The 26,175-nt window shown below is 44.3% G+C and overlaps 1 protein-coding gene across 2 annotated transcripts in view; it reads right to left on the bottom strand.

Moving 5' to 3' along the window:
- The window catches only part of LOC103280222 (translation initiation factor IF-2), a 55,227-nt gene that overhangs the window by 16,399 nt on the left and 12,653 nt on the right, over positions 1-26,175 (bottom strand). For both annotated transcript variants that reach the window (XM_062957026.1, XM_062957027.1), the window contains exon 2: positions 21,397-21,454. In XM_062957026.1, the coding sequence (XP_062813096.1) occupies positions 21,397-21,454 (58 nt within the window). The remainder of the gene's footprint in view (positions 1-21,396; positions 21,455-26,175) is intronic.

Below are 26,175 nucleotides of genomic sequence, written 5' to 3'. Positions count from 1 at the left end.
ATTCTTTTTGCCAAAGGTGGCTTTGGATTCACAGAAAGCGACCCTGGCAGGGACAAATTGCCTTTTTTGAGCAGTGAAAGGGCAAAAGTGGGTCCCTTGTTTCCCAAGAAGGAGTTTTAGTGCTCCCAAGGACAATGGGAGGTGCAATTCTTTTTGCCAAAGGTGGCTTTGGATTCACAGAAAGCGACCCTGGCACGGAGAAATTGCCTTTTTTGAGCAGTGAAAGGGCAAAAGTGGGTCCCTTGTTTCCCAAGAAGGAGTTTTAGTGCTCCCAAGGACAATGGGAGGTGCAATTCTTTTTGCCAAAGTTGGCTTTGGATTCACAGAAAGCGACCCTGGCAGGGAGAAATTGCCTTTTTTGAGCAGTGAAAGGGCAAAAGTGGGTCCCTTGTTTCCCAAGGAGTTTTAGTTCTCCCAAGGACAATGGGAGGTGCAATTCTTTCTGCCAAAGTTGGCTTTGGATTCACAGAAAGCGACCCTGGCAGGGACAAATTGCCTTTTTTGAGCAGTGAAAGGGCAAAAGTGGGTCCCTTGTTTCCCAAGAAGGAGTTTTAGTGCTCCCAAGGACAATGGGAGGTGCAATTCTTTTTGCCAAAGGTGGCTTTGGATTCACAGAAAGCGACCCTGGCAGGGACAAATTGCCTTTTTTGAGCAGTGAAAGGGCAAAAGTGGGTCCCTTGTTTCCCAAGAAGGAGTTTTAGTGCTCCCAAGGACAATGGGAGGTGCAATTCTTTTTGCCAAAGGTGGCTTTGGATTCACAGAAAGCGACCCTGGCACGGAGAAATTGCCTTTTTTGAGCAGTGAAAGGGCAAAAGTGGGTCCCTTGTTTCCCAAGAAGGAGTTTTAGTGCTCCCAAGGACAATGGGAGGTGCAATTCTTTTTGCCAAAGTTGGCTTTGGATTCACAGAAAGCGACCCTGGCAGGGAGAAATTGCCTTTTTTGAGCAGTGAAAGGGCAAAAGTGGGTCCCTTGTTTCCCAAGGAGTTTTAGTTCTCCCAAGGACAATGGGAGGTGCAATTCTTTCTGCCAAAGTTGGCTTTGGATTCACAGAAAGCGACCCTGGCAGGGACAAATTGCCTTTTTTGAGCAGTGAAAGGGCAAAAGTGGGTCCCTTGTTTCCCAAGAAGGAGTTTTAGTGCTCCCAAGGACAATGGGAGGTGCAATTCTTTTTGCCAAAGGTGGCTTTGGATTCACAGAAAGCGACCCTGGCACGGAGAAATTGCCTTTTTTGAGCAGTGAAAGGGCAAAAGTGGGTCCCTTGTTTCCCAAGAAGGAGTTTTAGTGCTCCCAAGGACAATGGGAGGTGCAATTCTTTTTGCCAAAGTTGGCTTTGGATTCACAGAAAGCGACCCTGGCACGGAGAAATTGCCTTTTTTGAGCAGTGAAAGGGCAAAAGTGGGTCCCTTGTTTCCCAAGAAGGAGTTTTAGTGCTCCCAAGGACAATGGGAGGTGCAATTCTTTCTGCCAAAGTTGGCTTTGGATTCACAGAAAGCGACCCTGGCAGGGACAAATTGCCTTTTTTGAGCAGTGAAAGGGCAAAAGTGGGTCCCTTGTTTCCCAGGAAGGAGTTTTAGTGCTCCCAAGGACAATGGGAGGTGCAATTCTTTTTGCCAAAGGTGGCTTTGGATTCACAGAAAGCGACCCTGGCACGGAGAAATTGCCTTTTTTGAGCAGTGAAAGGGCAAAAGTGGGTCCCTTGTTTCCCAAGAAGGAGTTTTAGTTCTCCCAAGGACAATGGGAGGTGCAATTCTTTTTGCCAAATTTGGCTTTGGATTCACAGAAAGCGACCCTGGCGCGGACAAATTGCCTTTTTTGAGCAGTGAAAGGGCAAAAGTGGGTCCCTTGTCTCCCAAGAAGGAGTTTTAGTCCTCCCAAGGACAATGGGAGGTGCAATTCTTTTTGCCAAACTTGGCTTTGGATTCACAGAAAGCGACCCTGGCACGGAGAAATTGCCTTTTTTGAGCAATGAAAGGGCAAAAGTGGGTCCCTTGTTTCCCAAGAAGGAGTTTTAGTTCTCCCAAGGACAATGGGAGGTGCAATTCTTTTTGCCAAAGGTGGCTTTGGATTCACAGAAAGCGACCCTGGCACGGAGAAATTGCCTTTTTTGAGCAGTGAAAGGGCAAAAGTGGGTCCCTTGTTTCCCAAGAAGGAGTTTTAGTTCTCCCAAGGACAATGGGAGGTGCAATTCTTTCTGCCAAAGTTGGCTTTTGATTCACAGAAAGCGACCCTGGCACGGAGAAATTGCCTTTTTTGAGCAGTGAAAGGGCAAAAGTGGGTCCCTTGTTTCCCAAGAAGGAGTTTTAGTGCTCCCAAGGACAATGGGAGGTGCAATTCTTTTTGCCAAATTTGGCTTTGGATTCACAGAAAGCGACCCTGGCAGGGAGAAATTGCCTTTTTTGAGCATTGAAAGGGCAAAAGTGGGTCCCTTGTTTCCCAGGAAGGAGTTTTAGTGCTCCCAAGGACAATGGGAGGTGCAATTCTTTTTGCCAAAGGTGGCTTTGGATTCACAGAAAGCTACCCTGGCAGGGAGAAATTGCCTTTTTTGAGCAGTGAAAGGGCAAAAGTGGGTCCCTTGTTTCCCAAGAAGGAGTTTTAGTTCTCCCAAGGACAATGGGAGGTGCAATTCTTTCTGCCAAAGTTGGCTTTGGATTCACAGAAAGCGACCCTGGCAGGGACAAATTGCCTTTTTTGAGCAGTGAAAGGGCAAAAGTGGGTCCCTTGTTTCCCAAGAAGGAGTTTTAGTGCTCCCAAGGACAATGGGAGGTGCAATTCTTTTTGCCAAAGGTGGCTTTGGATTCACAGAAAGCGACCCTAGCACGGAGAAATTGCCTTTTTTGAGCAGTGAAAGGGCAAAAGTGGGTCCCTTGTTTCCCAAGAAGGAGTTTTAGTTCTCCCAAGGACAATGGGAGGTGCAATTCTTTTTGCCAAAGGTGGCTTTGGATTCACAGAAAGCGACCCTGGCACGGAGAAATTGCCTTTTTTGAGCAGTGAAAGGGCAAAAGTGGGTCCCTTGTTTCCCAAGAAGGAGTTTTAGTTCTCCCAAGGACAATGGGAGGTGCAATTCTTTCTGCCAAAGTTGGCTTTTGATTCACAGAAAGCGACCCTGGCACGGAGAAATTGCCTTTTTTGAGCAGTGAAAGGGCAAAAGTGGGTCCCTTGTTTCCCAAGAAGGAGTTTTAGTGCTCCCAAGGACAATGGGAGGTGCAATTCTTTTTGCCAAATTTGGCTTTGGATTCACAGAAAGCGACCCTGGCAGGGAGAAATTGCCTTTTTTGAGCATTGAAAGGGCAAAAGTGGGTCCCTTGTTTCCCAGGAAGGAGTTTTAGTGCTCCCAAGGACAATGGGAGGTGCAATTCTTTTTGCCAAAGGTGGCTTTGGATTCACAGAAAGCTACCCTGGCAGGGAGAAATTGCCTTTTTTGAGCAGTGAAAGGGCAAAAGTGGGTCCCTTGTTTCCCAAGAAGGAGTTTTAGTTCTCCCAAGGACAATGGGAGGTGCAATTCTTTCTGCCAAAGTTGGCTTTGGATTCACAGAAAGCGACCCTGGCAGGGACAAATTGCCTTTTTTGAGCAGTGAAAGGGCAAAAGTGGGTCCCTTGTTTCCCAAGAAGGAGTTTTAGTGCTCCCAAGGACAATGGGAGGTGCAATTCTTTTTGCCAAAGGTGGCTTTGGATTCACAGAAAGCGACCCTAGCACGGAGAAATTGCCTTTTTTGAGCAGTGAAAGGGCAAAAGTGGGTCCCTTGTTTCCCAAGAAGGAGTTTTAGTCCTCCAAAGGACAATGGGAGGTGCAATTCTTTTTGCCAAATTTGGCTTTGGATTCACAGAAAGCGACCCTGGCACGGAGAAATTGCCTTTTTTGAGCAGTGAAAGGGCAAAAGTGGGTCCCTTGTTTCCCAAGAAGGAGTTTTAGTGCTCCCAAGGACAATGGGAGGTGCAATTCTTTTTGCCAAAGGTGGCTTTGGATTCACAGAAAGCGACCCTGGCACGGAGAAATTGCCTTTTTTGAGCAGTGAAAGGGCAAAAGTGGGTCCCTTGTTTCCCAAGAAGGAGTTTTAGTTCTCCCAAGGACAATGGGAGGTGCAATTCTTTTTGCCAAACTTGGCTTTGGATTCACAGAAAGCGACCCTGGCACGGAGAAATTGCCTTTTTTGAGCAGTGAAAGGGCAAAAGTGGGTCCCTTGTTTCCCAAGAAGGAGTTTTAGTGCTCCCAAGGACAATGGGAGGTGCAATTCTTTTTGCCAAAGTTGGCTTTGGATTCACAGAAAGCGACCCTGGCAGGGAGAAATTGCCTTTTTTGAGCAGTGAAAGGGCAAAAGTGGGTCCCTTGTTTCCCAAGAAGGAGTTTTAGTGCTCCCAAGGACAATGGGAGGTGCAATTCTTTTTGCCAAATTTGGCTTTGGATTCACAGAAAGTGACCCTGGCACGGACAAATTGCCTTTTTTGAGCAGTGAAAGGGCAAAAGTGGGTCCCTTGTCTCCCAAGAAGGAGTTTTAGTCCTCCCAAGGACAATGGGAGGTGCAATTCTTTTTGCCAAACTTGGCTTTGGATTCACAGAAAGCGACCCTGGCACGGAGAAATTGCCTTTTTTGAGCAATGAAAGGGCAAAAGTGGGTCCCTTGTTTCCCAAGAAGGAGTTTTAGTTCTCCCAAGGACAATGGGAGGTGCAATTCTTTTTGCCAAAGGTGGCTTTGGATTCACAGAAAGCGACCCTGGCACGGAGAAATTGCCTTTTTTGAGCAGTGAAAGGGCAAAAGTGGGTCCCTTGTTTCCCAAGAAGGAGTTTTAGTGCTCCCAAGGACAATGGGAGGTGCAATTCTTTTTGCCAAAGTTGGCTTTGGATTCACAGAAAGCGACCCTGGCAGGGACAAATTGCCTTTTTTGAGCAGTGAAAGGGCAAAAGTGGGTCCCTTGTTTCCCAAGAAGGAGTTTTAGTTCTCCCAAGGACAATGGGAGGTGCAATTCTTTTTGCCAAATTTGGCTTTGGATTCACAGAAAGCGACCCTGGCACGGACAAATTGCCTTTTTTGAGCAGTGAAAGGGCAAAAGTGGGTCCCTTGTCTCCCAAGAAGGAGTTTTAGTCCTCCCAAGGACAATGGGAGGTGCAATTCTTTTTGCCAAACTTGGCTTTGGATTCACAGAAAGCGACCCTGGCACGGAGAAATTGCCTTTTTTGAGCAGTGAAAGGGCAAAAGTGGGTCCCTTGTTTCCCAAGAAGGAGTTTTAGTTCTCCCAAGGACAATGGGAGGTGCAATTCTTTCTGCCAAAGGTGGCTTTTGATTCACAGAAAGCGACCCTGGCACGGAGAAATTGCCTTTTTTGAGCAGTGAAAGGGCAAAAGTGGGTCCCTTGTTTCCCAAGAAGGAGTTTTAGTTCTCCCAAGGACAATGGGAGGTGCAATTCTTTCTGCCAAAGTTGGCTTTTGATTCACAGAAAGCGACCCTGGCACGGAGAAATTGCCTTTTTTGAGCAGTGAAAGGGCAAAAGTGGGTCCCTTGTTTCCCAAGAAGGAGTTTTAGTGCTCCCAAGGACAATGGGAGGTGCAATTCTTTTTGCCAAATTTGGCTTTGGATTCACAGAAAGCGACCCTGGCACGGAGAAATTGCCTTTTTTGAGCAGTGAAAGGGCAAAAGTGGGTCCCTTGTTTCCCAGGAAGGAGTTTTAGTGCTCCCAAGGACAATGGGAGGTGCAATTCTTTTTGCCAAAGGTGGCTTTGGATTCACAGAAAGCTACCCTGGCAGGGAGAAATTGCCTTTTTTGAGCAGTGAAAGGGCAAAAGTGGGTCCCTTGTTTCCCAAGAAGGAGTTTTAGTTCTCCCAAGGACAATGGGAGGTGCAATTCTTTCTGCCAAAGTTGGCTTTGGATTCACAGAAAGCGACCCTGGCAGGGACAAATTGCCTTTTTTGAGCAGTGAAAGGGCAAAAGTGGGTCCCTTGTTTCCCAAGAAGGAGTTTTAGTGCTCCCAAGGACAATGGGAGGTGCAATTCTTTTTGCCAAAGGTGGCTTTGGATTCACAGAAAGCGACCCTAGCACGGAGAAATTGCCTTTTTTGAGCAGTGAAAGGGCAAAAGTGGGTCCCTTGTTTCCCAAGAAGGAGTTTTAGTCCTCCAAAGGACAATGGGAGGTGCAATTCTTTTTGCCAAATTTGGCTTTGGATTCACAGAAAGCGACCCTGGCACGGAGAAATTGCCTTTTTTGAGCAGTGAAAGGGCAAAAGTGGGTCCCTTGTTTCCCAAGAAGGAGTTTTAGTGCTCCCAAGGACAATGGGAGGTGCAATTCTTTTTGCCAAAGGTGGCTTTGGATTCACAGAAAGCGACCCTGGCACGGAGAAATTGCCTTTTTTGAGCAGTGAAAGGGCAAAAGTGGGTCCCTTGTTTCCCAAGAAGGAGTTTTAGTTCTCCCAAGGACAATGGGAGGTGCAATTCTTTTTGCCAAACTTGGCTTTGGATTCACAGAAAGCGACCCTGGCACGGAGAAATTGCCTTTTTTGAGCAGTGAAAGGGCAAAAGTGGGTCCCTTGTTTCCCAAGAAGGAGTTTTAGTGCTCCCAAGGACAATGGGAGGTGCAATTCTTTTTGCCAAAGTTGGCTTTGGATTCACAGAAAGCGACCCTGGCAGGGAGAAATTGCCTTTTTTGAGCAGTGAAAGGGCAAAAGTGGGTCCCTTGTTTCCCAAGAAGGAGTTTTAGTGCTCCCAAGGACAATGGGAGGTGCAATTCTTTTTGCCAAATTTGGCTTTGGATTCACAGAAAGTGACCCTGGCACGGACAAATTGCCTTTTTTGAGCAGTGAAAGGGCAAAAGTGGGTCCCTTGTCTCCCAAGAAGGAGTTTTAGTCCTCCCAAGGACAATGGGAGGTGCAATTCTTTTTGCCAAACTTGGCTTTGGATTCACAGAAAGCGACCCTGGCACGGAGAAATTGCCTTTTTTGAGCAATGAAAGGGCAAAAGTGGGTCCCTTGTTTCCCAAGAAGGAGTTTTAGTTCTCCCAAGGACAATGGGAGGTGCAATTCTTTTTGCCAAAGGTGGCTTTTGATTCACAGAAAGCGACCCTGGCAGGGACAAATTGCCTTTTTTGAGCAGTGAAAGGGCAAAAGTGGGTCCCTTGTTTCCCAAGAAGGAGTTTTAGTGCTCCCAAGGACAATGGGAGGTGCAATTCTTTTTGCCAAAGGTGGCTTTGGATTCACAGAAAGCGACCCTGGCACGGAGAAATTGCCTTTTTTGAGCAGTGAAAGGGCAAAAGTGGGTCCCTTGTTTCCCAAGAAGGAGTTTTAGTTCTCCCAAGGACAATGGGAGGTGCAATTCTTTTTGCCAAACTTGGCTTTGGATTCACAGAAAGCGACCCTGGCACGGAGAAATTGCCTTTTTTGAGCAGTGAAAGGGCAAAAGTGGGTCCCTTGTTTCCCAAGAAGGAGTTTTAGTGCTCCCAAGGACAATGGGAGGTGCAATTCTTTTTGCCAAAGTTGGCTTTGGATTCACAGAAAGCGACCCTGGCAGGGAGAAATTGCCTTTTTTGAGCAGTGAAAGGGCAAAAGTGGGTCCCTTGTTTCCCAAGAAGGAGTTTTAGTGCTCCCAAGGACAATGGGAGGTGCAATTCTTTTTGCCAAATTTGGCTTTGGATTCACAGAAAGTGACCCTGGCACGGACAAATTGCCTTTTTTGAGCAGTGAAAGGGCAAAAGTGAGTCCCTTGTCTCCCAAGAAGGAGTTTTAGTCCTCCCAAGGACAATGGGAGGTGCAATTCTTTTTGCCAAACTTGGCTTTGGATTCACAGAAAGCGACCCTGGCACGGAGAAATTGCCTTTTTTGAGCAATGAAAGGGCAAAAGTGGGTCCCTTGTTTCCCAAGAAGGAGTTTTAGTGCTCCCAAGGACAATGGGAGGTGCAATTCTTTTTGCCAAAGGTGGCTTTTGATTCACAGAAAGCGACCCTGGCAGGGACAAATTGCCTTTTTTGAGCAGTGAAAGGGCAAAAGTGGGTCCCTTGTTTCCCAAGAAGGAGTTTTAGTTCTCAAAAGGACAATGGGAGGTGCAATTCTTTTTGCCAAAGTTGGCTTTTTATTCACAGAAAGCGACCATGGCACGGAGAAAACAGCCCTGCATGAGGCAAGGGCCAAATCACCAGGCTCCCTTGTTTCCAAAAACCCTTTAGCGTTTAAAAAAGGAAGAAGAATGCCCACCCCGCCCGCAACAGAAAAAATGGCGCAGCAGAAAAATTGCTGGCCGTGTGGGAAAATTGAAAACGCCAATCTCGTGAGGAAAAAAACACCCACAGGCCCTTTGCAAAAAATTTTAAAAGCAACACCCAACAGTTTCCCCACACCTCCCAAACTCACCCACCCAAAGTTTTCTCCCGGTCTTCTGTAGCCTTAGCCTAGCTCAGCTCTAGCTCAAAAACAGCCAAGGAGGCTGTGACGCAGCAATGTTTCCTGCCTGCCTGCCTGCCCAGAAACTCCCTTCCACCCTCTTCAGAATCCCGGAGCGAATGAGCCACGAGGCTGAGTGCACGCTCTTTTCATTCAGGACGTCCTACCAGCCCCCCCCCCCCCCCCGGTTTAACGTGGTCTCTGATTGGCCACAAGGTGCAAACAACACGCTAGGTTGCCCCCAGTGCACTTAAACAAGTTTGGGTGATTTGCAAAAGCATTTTTTAAAAACGAAAAAAAAGGCGCCATAACGGAAAACGGCCAATCGCGGTTCGAAACCGCGATATCCAGACGTGTGGACAACCAATGCCGTATATAGCTTCAAAACAAACGAAAATAACGAATTAATAACGGGTAACGGGGAAAACGAATTATTTGAGCAAGCCTATTATTTATAGAGGCTGTGGATTAGGGGAAGTTAATCCCAGTGGATCCAAGTGGATCAGGTTCTAGTTTAGTTTTGGAGAAAGAAGTATTTTGAAAGTTGGAACACCTCACATCTGTTTGTAACCATTAATCTAAGTGCCTTTAAAAAGCTATAGAAACCATTAAACTCTGTACATGCAATAAACTTGTTTTGATTTTTATTCCATCTAAGTCTCTGTCACAATCATATACTAAGTTAAGCAACATCACCATCTGAAGTAAAATAAACAAAGAAAGCATAAAAAGAATAAGTGCCATCTGCCTGACATCTCCTCCATTGGTGGCAGCGAAGAAGATAGTTAAAACATAGAATAATATAGTTAAAATCATCATCAAGACATTTTTATAATTGGTGGTAACTGTGTGTGGTGGGATCAGAAAGGATTCCATTGCTGTCACCTCACACATCTGTACATCTGTACAATCCCCAGCAAGTCCATTGTTCCTAGATAAGCCCACCTCCTCATTCCTGATTGGTGGGGGGACCCCGAGGCTAGGGAGCCCTATGATTGGACAAGGGTTCCCGCCGCCATTTTAAGGACCAATCGGCGCATAGGAGGGCGGGGAAATGTGTAGCGTGAAATTCAATCTGCGCCTCCCATATTTTTGTTATAAAATGGTTGATCTGAAAATGTATGTCATGACTTCTTGACGAACGATCGCAGACTGTCATCTTATTCAGCTGAATAAAAACAACTCGGTATTCTTTCTTCACGTCTGAGGGTGAGAATTTCTGGCTAAAACCTTGATTTGTAGCGGCTCCCCTCCTTGCCAGAATCCACGGACCCACGGCCGGGAGAGGAGCAGGAATTCCCTTCTAGAAGGGAATTCCAAACAAAAAATAGCTCGATATCAGTTCCACCCCAGGAAATTCATTTTCTGCCACAAACTTCATTAAACAGGTAAAGGACGAAGTTCCTCTTTTCAGGACAAAGTTTTTGCCTTCTCCTCAAGTGTCACCTTCTTTTTAGGAATCGTCTAATCAGAAACAAACCCAGATTTTATTTCGTGTCAAAAACATTGCATAACAAATACATTTTAAAATGATGGAAAAAAAAGGAAATCACAAGCAACTAAATCGTTTTAGACTAAAAACGGGCAACAGCAACCGCATTGTCCGTAGCTTTAAACAACTCCTCCTCCGTGCATGAGGCAGGACATTGTGGGCAAGCATACATATGCAGAGTTGTTTGTTCTGCTCCACAGTCACACAAGGTGGAGGATTCCTCCAGGTAGTGCCACCTTGCCAAGTTGTCTTTAGATCTGCCCACTCCACTTCTGAGTCTGTTCAGGGACTTCCAAGTTGCCCATTCTTGGTTTGCCCCTGGAGGAAGACCCTCATGGGGGGCCATCCAGTTAGAATTGCCAGGTTTAGCTGCCCAGAGGGACACCCTTGCTGTTGCTGGAGGAACATCAAGAGGAGTGGTGGTTCTCATGAAGCCCTTCCTTGATTTGAGTCTGGTGGGAGGAGGCTGATAGTCATGCAGTGGGTGGCTTTTACAGCGTTCAACCTTATTTCTCTCACCGTTAGCAGCAATTTCCCGTCGCATGTCAGGAGGGGCAATGCCAGCTAACTTGTGGAGTTTATCAACAGGTGTAGGTTTAAGGTATCCTGTGATTATTCTGCGTGTTTCGTTTAGTGCTATGTCCACCTGCTTTGCATGGGCAGACTTTTGCCAGACAGGACAGGCGTACTCAGCAGTTGAGAAAGACAAGGCCAGGGCTGATGTTCTTATTACTTGTGGGTCTGCACCCCATGAGCTGCCAGTCAGTTTCCGCAGGATGTTGTTGCGTGCAGCTACTTTGTGCTTGGTGTTCATGCAGTGTTTCCTATATGTTAATGTTCGATCTAAGGTGACACCAAGATATTTAGGATGGAAACAGTGTTCGAGCCCTTGGCCTTCCCAAGTAACTTTCAGTTTCCTGTTGGCTTCACGGTTACGTAGGTGGAAAGCACACACTTGTGTCTTGGCAGGATTAGGCTTCAGGTGGTTCTCTTTGTAGTAGCTGGAGAGGTCTTTCAAGGCATTAGTGAGTTGCTTTTCAACTGTTTCAAAATCTTTCGCTTGTGTTATGAGGCCAAGGTCATCAGCATATATAAAACTCTTTGTGAGTGGTGGTTGTGGCTGGTCGTTCGTGAAGATGTTAAATAAGGTTGGTGCAAGAACGCTGCCTTGGGGTAAACCATTCTTTTGCCTCCTCCATCTGTTTTCCGGCCCTGAAACTCCACATAGAAGCTGCGGTTTTCTAGGAGGGTCTGGACAGTTTTTGTAAAATCAAAGTCCCGGGTAATATGGTAGACTTTATGCAGCATTTTTCTATGTTGCACCGTGTCATAGGCTGCCGTAAGGTCCACAAAAACTGTTCCCGTAATGCAGCCTTTCTCATAGGCTTCCTCGATATGCTCAGTCAGATGAAGAATTTGACCTGTACAGTTTTTCCCTGGTCTGAAACCTGCTTGTTGTGGAATAAGCTTGGGTTCGATAACAGGTCCTAGTCGATTTAATAGCACCCTCTCATAGACTTTATATAGATGACATAAGGGGGAGATTGGTCGATAGTTCCTGGCATTGGAGGCATCTTTACCAGGTTTTTAAATGGCAATGATCTTAGTTTTCCTCCATGCTCTGGGAATCTGTTTGTGTGCCAAGGATTGATTGTAGAATTTCAAAAGCCAGTTTTCAGCTTTGGGGCCCAAGTGTTTGATTTGCTCCATCATCAGGTCATCTAGGCCAGGTGCTTTACTAGTCTTACATCGCTTGATGGCTTCTCTAAGTTTTTTCAGGTTTAGAGGAGAAGACAACTAGTGGGTTTCAAGTTCTGGCACCCCGTTGATTTTCATCTTTATTCTACTGTGGTTGGTTTTCCCATTCTGAATTAGCTGGTGAGCTATCTGGTCTGGTGTCACGTTTGCGTGTCCATGGTTGACCACAGGATCACTATCCAGGTGTCTCAGCAGTTGCCAGGCTTTTCGGCTACTCTTGGACATGTCAAGGTTCTCAAGCAGCTCTATCCAACGGTCTTTCTTAGCATTAGCTAAGGCTGTAGATAGTTTTTGACATGCTGCTATAGTCCCATCACTGTATGGATTCTCTTGAAAGAGTCTGAGATATTCCTGTAGCTGATTTAGCGATTCTTCGTTTAGGCCTGGTAGGTAGCTTGTGCGACAGCCTCTAGGGATTGAGAGCCTTGAGGATCTTTTCACAGCTTCTACAAACAGGTCATAATTTTCTATAGAAAGTTCTATATCAGAAATAGCAGCTTCCATGGTCTCTGTAAACTTTGTCCAGTTAGCTTTATTGAAGTTATATCTTCTGCGGAATGGGACACTTTTTGGTCTTACAGCTGCATATGCTACGCAGCATATTGGTCTGTGTTGTGTGTTAGGTATTGGCAGGGCCGGTTGTTACTAGGCGGCCGCGGACGCGGCCGCCTCGGGCGCTGGCTGCTAGGGGCGCCATTCGGGCCTGACTTCCTGGTCGCGGCCGGCGATCGCCCGGGCGGTCGCCGGCCGCGACCAGGAAGTCAGGCCCGAATGGCCTAGCTGTGCTGTGCGCGTGCGCACAGCACAGCTAGGCCATTTTGCCCTTAGTAACAAACTAAGGGCAAAAATGGCTTCTCTGGCTGTGCGCATGCGCACAGCCAGAGAAGCCATTTTTGCCCTTAGTTTGTTACTAAGGGCAAAATGGCCTAGCTGTGCTGTGCGCACGCGCACAGCACAGCTAGGCCATTCGGGCCTGACTTCCTGGTCGCGGCCGGCGACCGCCCGGGCGATCGCCGGCCGCGACCAGGAAGTTCCTGGTCGCGGCCGGCGATCGCCCGGGCGGTCGCCGGCCGCGACCAGGAAGTCAGGCCCGAATGGCCTAGGTGTGCTGTGCGCGTGCGCACAGCACACCTAGGCCATTTTGCCCTTAGTAACAAACTAAGGGCAAAAATGGCTTCTCTGGCTGTGCGCATGCGCACAGCCAGAGAAGCCATTTTTGCCCTTAGTTTGTTACTAAGGGCAAAATGGCCTAGGTGTGCTGTGCGCACGCGCACAGCACACCTAGGCCATTCGGGCCTGACTTCCTGGTCGCGGCCGGCGACCGCCCGGGCGATCGCCGGCCGCGACCAGGAAGTCAGGCCCGAATGGGCTATCTGCGCTGTGCCCGTGCGCACAGCGCAGATAGCCCATTCGGGCCTGACTTCCTGGTCGCGGCCGGCGATCGCCCGGGCGGTCGCCGGCCGCGACCAGGAAGTCAGGCCCGAATGGCCTAGGTGTGCTGTGCGCGTGCGCACAGCACACCTAGGCCATTTTGCCCTTAGTAACAAACTAAGGGCAAAAATGGCTTATCTGGCTGTGCGCATGCGCACAGCCAGATAAGCCATTTTTGCCCTTAGTTTGTTACTAAGGGCAAAATGGCCACGCTGGGCGGGGGCGGGGCCAACTGTGGCCCCGCCCCCCTCACTAATCGCCCTGGCCCCGCCTCCCACGCAGCGTGGGAGGCGGGGCCAGGGCACGCTGGGCGGGGCCAGGGCGCGGGTGGCGGGGGCGCTTTTCAGCACCCCCGCTTCCCATTAAAAAATATCTCCGGCCGGCCCTGGGTATTGGGTTTAATACCCTTTTGGTGCATTGGTGGCTTATGCTTTCCTTTACAAAAATCAGATCAGGGTTATAACCACGCTTCCATCGGCCGCTATTGAAAGATGGTGGTAATTTACTGTCATGGAGGAGGCTCATTCTGCTATTGTCGGCCCACGTTAGAACTGCTCCGCCATTTCTATCATCTTCGTCATAGCCCCAGACACAGCTATGGCTATTGAAATCTCCCACAACAAAATGGGCTTCATGATTGTGGCAATTGGTTGAGGGCGTAAAATAGAAATCAGCCCCAGGTGGTTTATAGAGTGATGACACCATGCAACTATCAAGTTCCACAGATAGGATTTCAATGTTGTTCGCTTCTGTGAGGGAAGTTGCAGAGATTGCTACACCAGATCGTACAAAAATGGCACTGCCATATTGCCTGTGAGGTCGTTCCACTGCCAGTTGCATTCCAAGAATTTTTGGTCTTCTCATTGTGATGTCTCTGTGTGTTTCCTGTATACATAGGATGTCACACGAAATGTCCTCAGACAAACCCAGATAAAAAATTCTGTGATGTCCAATTGGAGGGACATACAGACATGCAAAGATATTTGGCTAAAAACCATGATGTTCCTGCATCTGTAAGTCTCACATTTTTTGCCTTATGTAGCGATTGCTTCCGGGTTGACAGAGAACAGTGTTGGGCCACCCTCCTGTTTGCTGCGGGAGCTCCTGGGATAAAGGTACTGCCTGGACAGCCCCTTGGAAAGAGGTTTAGGAGAGAGAGGAGGGGTGAATCATACCCTCCCAGCATGCTTAGACAAAGGCAAACTGGTGCAGCATCCTAGCTTTTGAACAGGTATACTGTACCATATGAATTCAAATTGCTTCTTGAGGTAAGCAAAAGGAATTGGATTCTGGACAGTAATGTAGATCCAGCCACAGAAACCATCCACACTGCAGAATCATAGCAGTTTGATACCAGTTTAATTTCAATAGCTACATCTTATGAAATCCTAGAATTTGTAGTTTCTTGTGACACCAGAACTCTGACAGAGAAGGGTAAATATCTCACAAAACTATAAATCTCAGAATGCCATAGCATTGAGCCATGGCTGTTAAGGTGGTGTCAAATTGTATTAATTCTACAGTGTAGCTGGCAGCATCAGTTTTAATGTGAGTATGCTAATATTAGACTTGCACCATAATGCTTGCCATTACAGCTGATGGAAGGAAGTTACCACCTGCAATCATTTTAAAGAGGAAAACAATGCCTAAGGGAGTACAATTTCCCTGTGGGATTCATGTATGAGTGCAGGCAAGGGGCTGGATGGACTGAGAACTCAGGGTGGATTGGATTGGAACTGAGTGGAACAGAAGACAAGATGCACAAATGAAAAAGCTGCTGTCCTGCTAGTTTTGAACAGTAGAACAACATAGAAGAGCTGTCATGTCTATTGGCCTAATCTCTATCTTGCAGGCACTGGATGTGTTCTGCCTCCATGCTTAACTAAATGAATTTCTGTGATCCCTTTTGCTTCCTACACTTCCTTCCAGTGCCTGACCAACTGACAAAATCTAACTGACAAAAAATAACTGCCATTTCAGGCTGGCAGGAGCCAAGGCTAAGCTCCGCCCCTTTAGAATCTTAAAGGGACAGGACAGCAGGTAATGTTCTGCCTCCTCGTGGCATGACAGGATCTATCACTGAACAAGCCCTTTCAAGACCACTTAGACCGTTTCTATAATAATAATAATAATAATAATAATAATAATAATAATTATTATTATTATTATTATTATTATTTACCGCCCTATCTCCCCGAGGGGACTCAGGGCAGTTTCCATCAGTGGATGATGAGTGATGACTGCATCTCCCAGGCTTGAGCCATGAGCCATGGCAACTACAGCAATGTCAAACTACATTAATGAACCAGAATTATCAAATATAGAGGGGAGGGGGGTAAACTATGCATATTCCTCGAGTTTTAATAACAAATTTCAAGGCTCTGCATACCATTCCCAATTTATATGTGTAAAAAAAATAAATATTCGAAAACATGCCAATGTGAGTAAATCAATAGGTACCACTCCGGCGGGAAGGTAACGGCGCTCCATGCAGTCATGCTGGCCACATGACCTTGCAGGTGTCTACGGACAACGCCGGCTTTTCGTCTTAGAAATGGAGATGAGCACCAACCCCCAGAGTCAGACATGACTGGACTTAACGTCAGGGGAAATCTTTACCTTTTACAATAAGAATTTTCTGTTCAATTTTGAATCATTTTCTGAGGATAACCTGTAACGTGTGGCTCCTATGTCAGTTTGGTGGTAAATGCACTCCAGGTTTTAAATCATATTATAAAGAGGTCCAAGGTGTTGAGACCTGTCTTGCAAATATGTTCAATGTGGTTCCTTATAACTCTGCAAAACGTGGAGTGATTTTATAACCCCACTGACATAGAATCATAGAGCTGGAGGAGACCTTGTGGGCCATCCAGTCCAATCCCCTGACAAGAAGCAAGAAAATAGCATTAAAGGCATCCCTGACAGCCATCCAGCCTCTGCTTAAAAGCCTCCAAAGAAGGAGCCTCCACACTAGCATAAAACCTACTGCCTCACTTCCCTAAAACTGTGGTTATAATGGAGATGTGCACTAATTTTTCCTTTGTTTCCTTCGTGCTATCGTTTCGTTTCAACCATTCGTCTACACCAGGGGTCCCCAAACTTTTTAAAAAGGGGGGCAGTTCAAGATCCTTCGGACCGTTGGAGGGCCGGACTATAGTTGGCCACCGAGCAATAATAATGAATACTATTTATTTATTTAATACATTTATATCCTGCACTTCTCACCCCGAAGGGGACTCAGAGCGGCTTACAAATTAAATTTACATACATTATATTATTAGCATAACACAATACTGGCAATCAATTACTATAGTGTACCATATAAATATATTGTAATATTATTAGTAATATTACATTTAATATATAATATATAATTAATATTATTATATTGTATTATTAGTATTATATTGTATTTCAAAATAATATTAATATTATATGCATATTCAATATATTATAATATTATATATTATTGTAAATTATATTGTATATATGTATACTAATACTAATAATAATAACAACAACAATAATAAAGAAGAGGGTTGGAAGAGACCCCTTGGGCCATTTAGTCCAACCCCCTTCTGCCTTTGTGCACCGAAAGCACAAGCAAAGCACCCCTGACAGATGGCCACCCAGCCTCAATGTTAATAATAATAATAATAATAATAATAATAATAATAATAATAATAATAATAATAATAAGGGTTGTAAGAGAAGAAGAGACCCCTTGGGTCATTTAGCCCAACCCCCTTCTGCCCTTGTTCTGTGGGGGCCGGATAAATGGCTTTGATGGGCCGCATCCGGCCCCCGGGCCTTAGTTTGGGGACCCCTGGTCTACACAAAACAAATGACATTTTCGTAGGAAACGTGAGGCGACACAAAAATGAAAGCCACACAGTCATCGTGCTTGCTTCGTTTTCCTTTCATTTCGGCCCCATAACAATAAGCAGGTACTGACAAAGGGCTGCTTTTCCATTACAGCTGATGTGTACGGATGGGTGTTAATAATAATATTAACATTAATATTAATAACAATAATTATTCTGGGACTCTAAGCTGAGTCTGAGAGAGGGGTGCTTCCCCTTTACATCTGATATGTACCTATGGGTCTTAATAATAATAATAATAATAATAATAATAATAATAATAATAATAACAACAACAACATAGTTATTCTGGGAACCTAAGCTGAGTCTGAGAGAGGGCTGTTTCCCCATGACAGTTCATGTGTGCCAATGGGTGTTAATAATAAGAATATTATTAATAACAATAGTACTCTGGGGAAGATCCAAACGTTTTAAAAGTTGGTGGGCTTAAAGGAGTCGAAATGCAATTTTCACCCCTCTAGCCCAAAAACCAAGTGGGTGTGTGAGCCTTGGAATTCCTCCCATTGTAGCCAATAGTCCAAAAATGTTGTTTTTTTCGTAAGCCAGATGAAAATTCTGTTTGTATAGGCGCCCCATTTTTGTTAGTGGGAACAAATACGAAAATGAGACAAAACGAATGAAACTACACAAAACAAACAGCAATTCCATACAAAAGCATACCACTAGGTTATAATAAAATAATAGGATTCACTCCACTTGCCTTTAACAAAGACCCATGGCTGCAGGCCTATAATAAATTAGTTTTTGCCTATTAGTTTTATCTCCACTCTTCTTTCAATTATGTTATGTTATTTTATCTGTTTTTCACCTACCATGAACTAGCTGGGTGACATTGTTTTAAACCCAGATCTGCTGTGTATTTGCAATACTGCCAGCACAAATGTGATTGATGTGCCAAGATATTTCTTTAACTGCACCATAATTATCAAAGCATTACTGTCCCCCCACTTTCCTTCAAATGCATGGCTACCAGTTGTTAATAACAGATTTGTTTAATTAATGGCATGAGGCAAAGCCAAGGTTGATGTACTAATAAACAGACCATTAACTTTGGTAATGACCAATTTGGAAAGATGATTACAGGCTGTATTCTTTATCTTATAAAAAAAGGCAATAGTGTAGTTTTAAAACCAATTGCAGTTTGATTTTACCAGAAGTGGTTGCCTTGCAATGCCATCCTTGTGGCTATAGAGCCCATTCATCAGGAAAAAGGACCGAGAATCGCAGCATATACATTTAAAAATAAACAGGGAAAAATTAAAAGAAGATGTGACAAAAATGAAGAAGAAGAGGCAGGCACTGCTCCATTATTCCTATGCTTTGAAGCAGATTAAAAGATCTTCCTCCATTGCAACTGCCGCTGCCCTGGCCTCAGAAGAAAAGAAGAAGAGTCCAGTACCGCCGTCACACTTAGACCCAAAAGCAAGCAAAAGGACATCCCTCTATCCCAACTACCACTGCCCTGCCCTCAGAGGGAATGTCGTAATCATGCCACTTTTTCAGAAACTTAGTCCAAAACAAACCGCAGAAAGGACTAAACCAGCCTAAGTCAACAATCCAAAGCCAAGAAGTCTTTGAAGAACAGGCTGGGATAGCCACAAGTCAAGTCCAAAATCAGAAGCACGAAATCCAAACAACTAAGAGGGAATGGCAAGATTCAAAGATTCAAAGTCCAAGAAGCCAAAGTCAAGCCAGTGAACAGAGTCAAGTCAGGAGCAAAGGAAAGCCAAGGTCACAATATGTAGTCAGAAATGCCAGTGGTCATTAAAGCAGCAGGATCAGGGGTAACAACAAACAAGGTTCAGAAGTCGGAAATCTCATTTTGTCAGAGTCCAAAAGTCAAACACCAAGAGTTCTTGAAAACAAACTGAGGGGCAGCAAAGCTAGGGCCCAGAGCAAGAATACAACAAAGTCAGGCCAGAGTCCAGAAGTCAAATGACAAGAATTCTTGAAAACAAACCAAGAGGCAGCAGAACAAGGATCCAGAGCAAGAATACAACATTGTCTGCTGCTCAGAGCAGCTCCTCTGAAGCCTGTTTATTCTAAGGTCTCAGCTGGTGCTCAGACCTGGGATATCTTCCCCGTTTCACAGAAGGAGGCATGGTCAACCCTTCACTAGATTGCTCTAAATGTTGGGAAATGTCTGCTTCTGCTGAAGGCTTAGGATAGGCCAGACAGACTACTGGAACTGCTGGCTGTGACAGGTAGAAAAGAAGAGGCAGGCATGAATCCACCATGCCTAAGCCCAAAAGCAGATGATGCCATCCCAACAGCCAGTGCCATGGCCTCAGAGGAGAAGAAGCCAGGCATGGCTCCATCATGCTCCAATGGTCCTATGATTGGATTATGAGGGTCCCAGAATAGGATAAACAAAGAACTCCAGTATTGTTTCCTGTTTTGTCCATGGCAGAGAAAGATTGTCCATCCTGGGAGGATTAAATGAGTCAGTGGCTAGGGAAACAATGAAGGGAATGGCATTGTCTTTGGAAGCGGGACATAACCCTTCCGGGGATCAGTTATGTCAAGAGGAAAGTAGCTTAATATATCCATATGGCTTATACAGAGGACTGCCGGTCCTTGTAATGGATCCTGTAGTTCCCTTTCAGCCAAGTTTAGGAAAGACTAGTGGGTACCTTGGGGCTCCTGGAGCCTGTTACAACCCCTGAAGGTGACATGTTAGGGCATCAGTGTGGAGGAAGAGGCTGCGAGAGTGGTCTCTCCGTGGAGGCTAGAAAAGGCTCCTGCCCGGGAAAAGGCTGGAATGGGGAAGTGAGTGGCCGAGGAAAAACAATGAGTCAAAGAGAGCCGGGAGGAAGACGAGATACGGTTAATTCTTCTACTGAGAGCTATAGATAATTGGGATGGGGGTCATGGAGTTTTCTGGATGCTTGTGGCTGCTGCTGGATATCTTCCATTCTTGAAATTCATTAAATCATAGATCCCCAGCTGCATTAACTCGCAGAAGGCCTCATAGCAGCATAATGATCAATTCAATATTTTGGATCGGGAGGGTCTTTTACATTCAATAACAACACTGGTGGGAAAACATCTAAAGTCATCTTAAAATTTCAACTGTCTGATTTGAAACAACTGTGTCATCTTACCCTTGCTGTTTTATGTATCACATTGCAGTCTCGTTGAAAATACCATATATCCAAAAGCAAAGGAATAACTTTTTTCTAATCAGAGTTTTGTTGTCGAGCAAATTTAGGGTTCGTCCCTGGAGCAGGGACGAACCGATGCCCTCTGACTGCAGGATTCGATCCTGGCCAGTGGGGGCACTGCAAATTAAAACCCTATTTCCCACAATAATCTCACCCAAATCTTGAAGAGAGAGAACCGAGTTGTCTTTATTTCGAGTCAGCTGACGCGGATGTCAAGACGCAATCGCTCGCAGTGATGACATGTCACATAATACATTGCAGCAATTTTTATAAGCAAAAAGACAGGCGGAGCAATTCAAATCTCCCTCCCCGCCTTTCCCCGCCCAGCTCCACTCTGATTGGCTCTTTGACTGGGTGGCTCGAAATCCCCCCAATCAGATGGCTTCCTACAGTCTACCAATCAGGGACAAGGGGCGGGCTGAGCAGCGATTAATGGACAGCCAAGCAGATTATGAAAAGGATGGATGAGTCAATATGTCCAATCTACATATTTGTCTGACACGCTGGTCTGGTTTATTGACAAAGGGAGAGCTGTTTCCTGAATAATTGTGCGGATGAAGGGTGGGCCATTTTTCCTTCTGATGGCCTGCTCCGAACTCAGAAGGGGGAACAGCCCAAATAATTGTCCATGCAAGGGTAGGTGATAATCTCCTCTGGGCAGGGCACTCCAGCCCATCCGGGGGGGGGGGGGGGGCTGTCTGCACGTAGCTGAGTCAAACCTCAGTCACTCTATTTTTCATATATGAGGCATTTTGGGAAGGGAGACATATAGGAATACATTCATAGAATCAGAAATCATATTGCCCACTCCCAGCCACCCAAAGGTCTAGAGTTCATAAAGTTTCATACGAAATCCAGAATCCAAAGGAAAAGATTGTAAAGCATGCGGTTTAAAACTGGCTTTTTTCCTTTGCTAACTCCTTTGTCTGGGTAAACAAAAGGGAATGATTTTGTCACTGTTTAAGGAAAGGATTAAGGAAGTTGTTATCTCTTGCCTCAGGCTAAAAGGTCAAACACCTTTTGTGCAGAGATTTTTAGCAAACCACAGTAAACTCCAGTAAAAAATCTCTATCACCTTCTGCTATAAATATATGAAATATAGGACATAAAGTCTTGATTTTTGAACTATCTTTTACAAAGTCCTAGGGGGGGGGTCACCTCGATCACAGTTTTATCATATCAAATGTATGACAACATCAACATTTGTATCAGGCCTGAAGCTTTCCCTTATTGTCCATTCACTATTTTGTTTTTGCCTCATGCTTAGATCTCTTTTATTTTACCAAATTATAATGCTTTTTGTCACCTTACCTTCCATGGCTTCATTATGATTATCTGGGCTTGGCCCCATGTTAGCTGCCCCGAGTTCCTGCAGGGAGATGGAGGCGCAGTATAAAAATAAAGTTACTTACTTACTTACTTACTTACTTACTTACAGTAGTCCAAATGGGAAGTAACCAAGTATGGAATTCATAGATCTGTAATTTTGTGGAGTATTTAAATTCTCTGCCTGAGAACTCTATTATTTCACCAAATTACAAATCCTAAAGTTCTGTAAAATGCAGTTGGGGCAGATAAAGTGGGATCAAAGTGTCATAATTGTATTACATGAAATAGAGTTCACTTAGTGTCAAATCATTTCTTTTCCTCTTCCTCCACACAACCCATTAAAATCTGTTTTGTGAACTCTGGGCAAGGAAATACTCCGCCGATCAACTGTAACTTTATCTCAGCCCTTTCATGAGAGACATGAGAGAAGACCCCACAAGAATGGTAAAACATCAAACATCCGGGCGTCCCCTGGGCAACATCCTTGCAGACGGCCAATTCTCTCATACCAAAAGTGACTTGCAGTTTCTCAAGTTGCTTCTGACATGCAAAAAAAAAAAGCCCTTTCATTGTCACAACACACAACTTCTTTTCTCCTATCCAGAATTCTGTTACCAAAATCATTCACTTCTCAAATATGACATCATGGGACATCCTTAAATCTTTCTTATCCACAGCCTTCTCCCAAATTTAGCACTAACATTTAATCTGCATCTTAAAAGTCCTCCACTGCTCTCACATTCATATGATTGGATATGAATGTAGAAATCAGATTCATTTCAGTTTACTGCATGCGAGATGCTCATATTTGCAATAGCAACAAAATATAATTGGAGAAAAGCTCTCGGGAAACACTCTCTAGGGATTCTTTTTTCGCTATTCTGTTTTCCGATCATTTGAAAAGCCTGTATTCCAGTATTTGAAATACAAAAATGGCCCAGTATGCAGAGTTCTGAACACTCTCCCACCCCATTTTCAGTGGCATTTCAAGCTACAAACTACATTAATATTGATTCTACCCTGTAAATCTTTGGGAGCAGACATAAGAATAAGTTAGAATGGGAAAGAAAATGGGGGCTTCCTCCATAATTGCTGGAACTGCTGTCTTTCTAAAGTTATTGGAAGCTTACTGAGAAAAAAATGGAATTAATAGGATGGTCTTGTAGTGTGGATTGCCAGATCGTCCATTAGTAGTAATTCTTCAGGGCTTTTCTTCGGATTATTAAATGTTTCAAGGGAATAGTGAATGACCTGCAATCACACCACTTAACAGCTGCTCACATGATACTTGCCAAAAGACAGAAATGAATGTGTGTTATTTTCTCCAAATGCATAGCTTGCATCCAAGTGATTCCAGTTTTGCCATGAACTACGGCAGCTGCCCTAATTATTCAATACACCACGCCCACACTTTGATTCCCAATCTTCAATACATTTATCACTCCTTTAACAAAGTTTTGGAAATTTAAGAATTAGAAAATTGACTTCATTTTCTAATGTTTGATGGGCAACTTTATGAGATCGTTTAAAGAAAAAGAGGAGGAGAATATAGGATCTTGAAATTTCACACTGCTCTTGTAGAAGCACTCACTGGGTCATAAAAGAAATAATTTTGAGGGGTGGTTTTGATGTGAAATGAGTCACTTATTAAGCAGGAGCAGCCATAAATCTCATGTTGCTACCGCTGCCTCCTGTGACACTTGGATTTCAGTTGAGACATGGAGCCTTGCTGGAAGTTGATCCATGTTGTGTGATGAGAGCCGGTGGGCTCAACTGAAGTTCAAGCATCATAGGAGAGGCAGTTTTGCCCATCTGGTAATGTCCTTACTGCCACATTTTACTCACTTTATGATAAAAGAATTATTAAGGAAAGCATATTTTCCCAAAGACCTACTCAAGCAGCTGGTTCTTCACTGAATTTTGTTTATGGGTACAGACAGGCCAAGAGTTATAAACATCCTACTTACAAATGAATCACAGCTTTTTTATCATGTCAGAAGTGACTTGAGAAACTACAAGTTGCTTCTGGTGTGAGAATTGGCCATCTGCAGGAACATTGCCCAGGGGATGCCCTGGATATTTTACCATCCTGTGGGAGATTTCTCTCATCTCTCTACATGGGAAGCTGGAGCTGACAGAGGGGAGCTCACCTTGTCTTGTGAATTTGAACCACCAATCAGTAGTTCAGCCGGCACAAGAGTTTTACCCATTGCACACTGTGGCTCCTAGTTAAGAATGAGGACAAGACAACAGGAAGTGAGAGAAATCTACCTCTGGAATTCACTCTTGAAAGAGTTATCATGGGAAAAGGTGCCTCCACTGAAGCTTTATCACCAATCCTTGTTTCCACAAGTCAAATTTTTCAAAATCCAATTATCACAGGGACAAAAAGCGAGGTGAAATCTTTTGGGCAGGGGCACAGACAGCAAAGCAAACAACACAGACTGTTAGCCGTTCCTTATACTATCCAAAGCTAAAAAGATATATATGTATAGATGCTGGTACATTTTTTTTATATTTAAAATATGTACTTGTTCCGACTTACATACAAATTCAACTTAAGAACAAACCTACAAAACCTGCCTTACCTTGTTTGTAACTTGGGGACTGCCTGTATATGGCCATTATTAGAGTTTTTTAAAAATTGCTTCTGTACTTCCTTAGAATATTTTTCATTTTGTACCTAATTAGAGATGTAAATAACAGCCATCTAAATGAGAGTTATTGTAATGGGAGCTGATATCACAAATACGTCCCTGACTTGCTAAATCAGATGTCTTCTATGTAATTCCTGAAGGAGCAGGAAGAATTTGGGGTCTCTTTCCCAAATTGAGTGTGGCACATTTTCTTGCCTAAATCCCCTGGGTAAAAATGCACCACTGACCTGTTTGATGTTTACAACCATATACTCTTATATGAAATAATCACCTTCACAGAATATATCTTCTCAACAGCTCGTCATGGAAATGTCAAATGCAGGCATCTCAGTAAACAGATCATCTTATTTAACTTTCAAGACAAAGAATATGGAAACTGACAGAAAGTTAGATTAAAATAACCAGGATGGAATATATATTTCAGTCAACATGACAATAAAGCTCATTTAGAGTAGAGATGAGATTTTAGTAACCTGACATATGATTTTATAAAGCAGAACACCTTACTGAGTTGAAATATAGATGAGTGAATATGTAGGCTATCACAGAACGCAGCATTCACTGGAGACATTTTACAATATTCCATTTTTAATTCCAAATTCCATTTGGAATTTGGATTTTTTAATTGTTTTACCTAAAACAGATAACTCAAATGAATCTGGAGGTCTAATCTTCTATCTAGCTTAAAACAAATCAAGAATCCAGTAACTACTTACACAAGTAGAGAGAGAAATTAAACCAGATAGAGTAATTTTTATACAACTGCGAGCTTTAATTGATTTTATCAATACAATAACCAATGAGCATAGCATAATCCCGTGTGCTGTGTTTGCGCATAGGAGGCCTCTGATGTCAAAAATCACCAAAGTTCCATGACATTGCAGGGTGGAGGGGATGTTTGTAAATCAAAAACAGTCCAACGTTCTTCAGCCTGGAAAAATTTTATGGCCTTCTTTGTAGGCTGTCAAAGAAATAGAGAACTATATATATTTGTTGTTGTTGTTTATTCATTCAGTTGCTTCCGACTCTTTAAAATGCATATTAAGAAAAATTAAATTGTAGATAAAACAATACTCACAATTTGGAAATCCTCTTATAAGAATTCCAACTTTAAAAATCAAGAGTCAGAGTATTATGCTATACCAGGCCAGCACAACATGGCAGTATGAAGGTGCAGAAATGAAAATAGGCTAAATTTCTTTGGGCTGTAGATAGGTTTTTAGTGTCATGCTCTGGGTTTGTGAGAGTAAGACTTTTTCTCAAAGCAAGCAGCCAGGCGGAATAGTCTTGATTTCACTGCTTCCTCTCAGCATAGTAGCAGGTTGCAGTCATTTTCCTAGAGAAAGAAGTGTCTAAGTTCTTGCCTCCGTTCCTCCCATGCCACCCATACACACACAGCAACTTCATGAAGAAGTTAAAGACCTCTTCATAAATACTAGTTGTTGGAGTGGTCCAGCATTTCTGTGTTCTCAAATAATATACTGTGTCCAGGCTGGTTCATCAAGTGCTCTGCTATGGCTGATTTCTCTGGTTGAATTAGTCTGCAGTGCCTTTCATGTTCTTTGACTCGTGTTTGGGTGCGAGAAATGAAATCTCTCATCTCTAGATCTCTGGAGTGGTCCAGAAATGCTGGACCACTCCAACAACTATCATGTCAGACTACACAGAGAAGCCATTGAAATCCACAAGCATGTTGACAACTTCAACAGAAAGGAGGAAACCATGAAAATGAACAAAATCTGGCTACCAGTATTAAAAAACTCTAAAATCAAAACAGTAGATGGGAAGCAACACTCTGAGGACAGAGGAGCCCCAAGGACGGCTAATGACAGAACAAAGGATGCCCCCCAGGCAAGAGACAAAACCTTTCCAATGCTAATCAGGGTGATTAACTGAAATATTAATGCTAGCTTCCAACTGACAAAAGACACTTGTCACACCCTGGACTCTCCACAGATATATATTTTTTCCTTTCCTTGCCTAGTTTATCCATGCCTCACAACCTCTGAGGATGCCTGCCATAGATGTGGGTGAAACGTCAGGAGAGAATACTTCTGGAACATGGCCACACAGCCCAAAAGACATACAACAACCTTGGCAGGTT

The sequence above is a fragment of the Anolis carolinensis genome, chromosome 6 (genome assembly GCF_035594765.1).
Source record: "Anolis carolinensis isolate JA03-04 chromosome 6, rAnoCar3.1.pri, whole genome shotgun sequence".
Classification (NCBI taxonomy): Eukaryota; Metazoa; Chordata; class Lepidosauria; order Squamata; family Dactyloidae; genus Anolis; species Anolis carolinensis.
The sequence above is the reverse complement of the archived record's forward strand: the minus strand, read 5'-3'. Positions and strand labels throughout refer to the sequence as shown.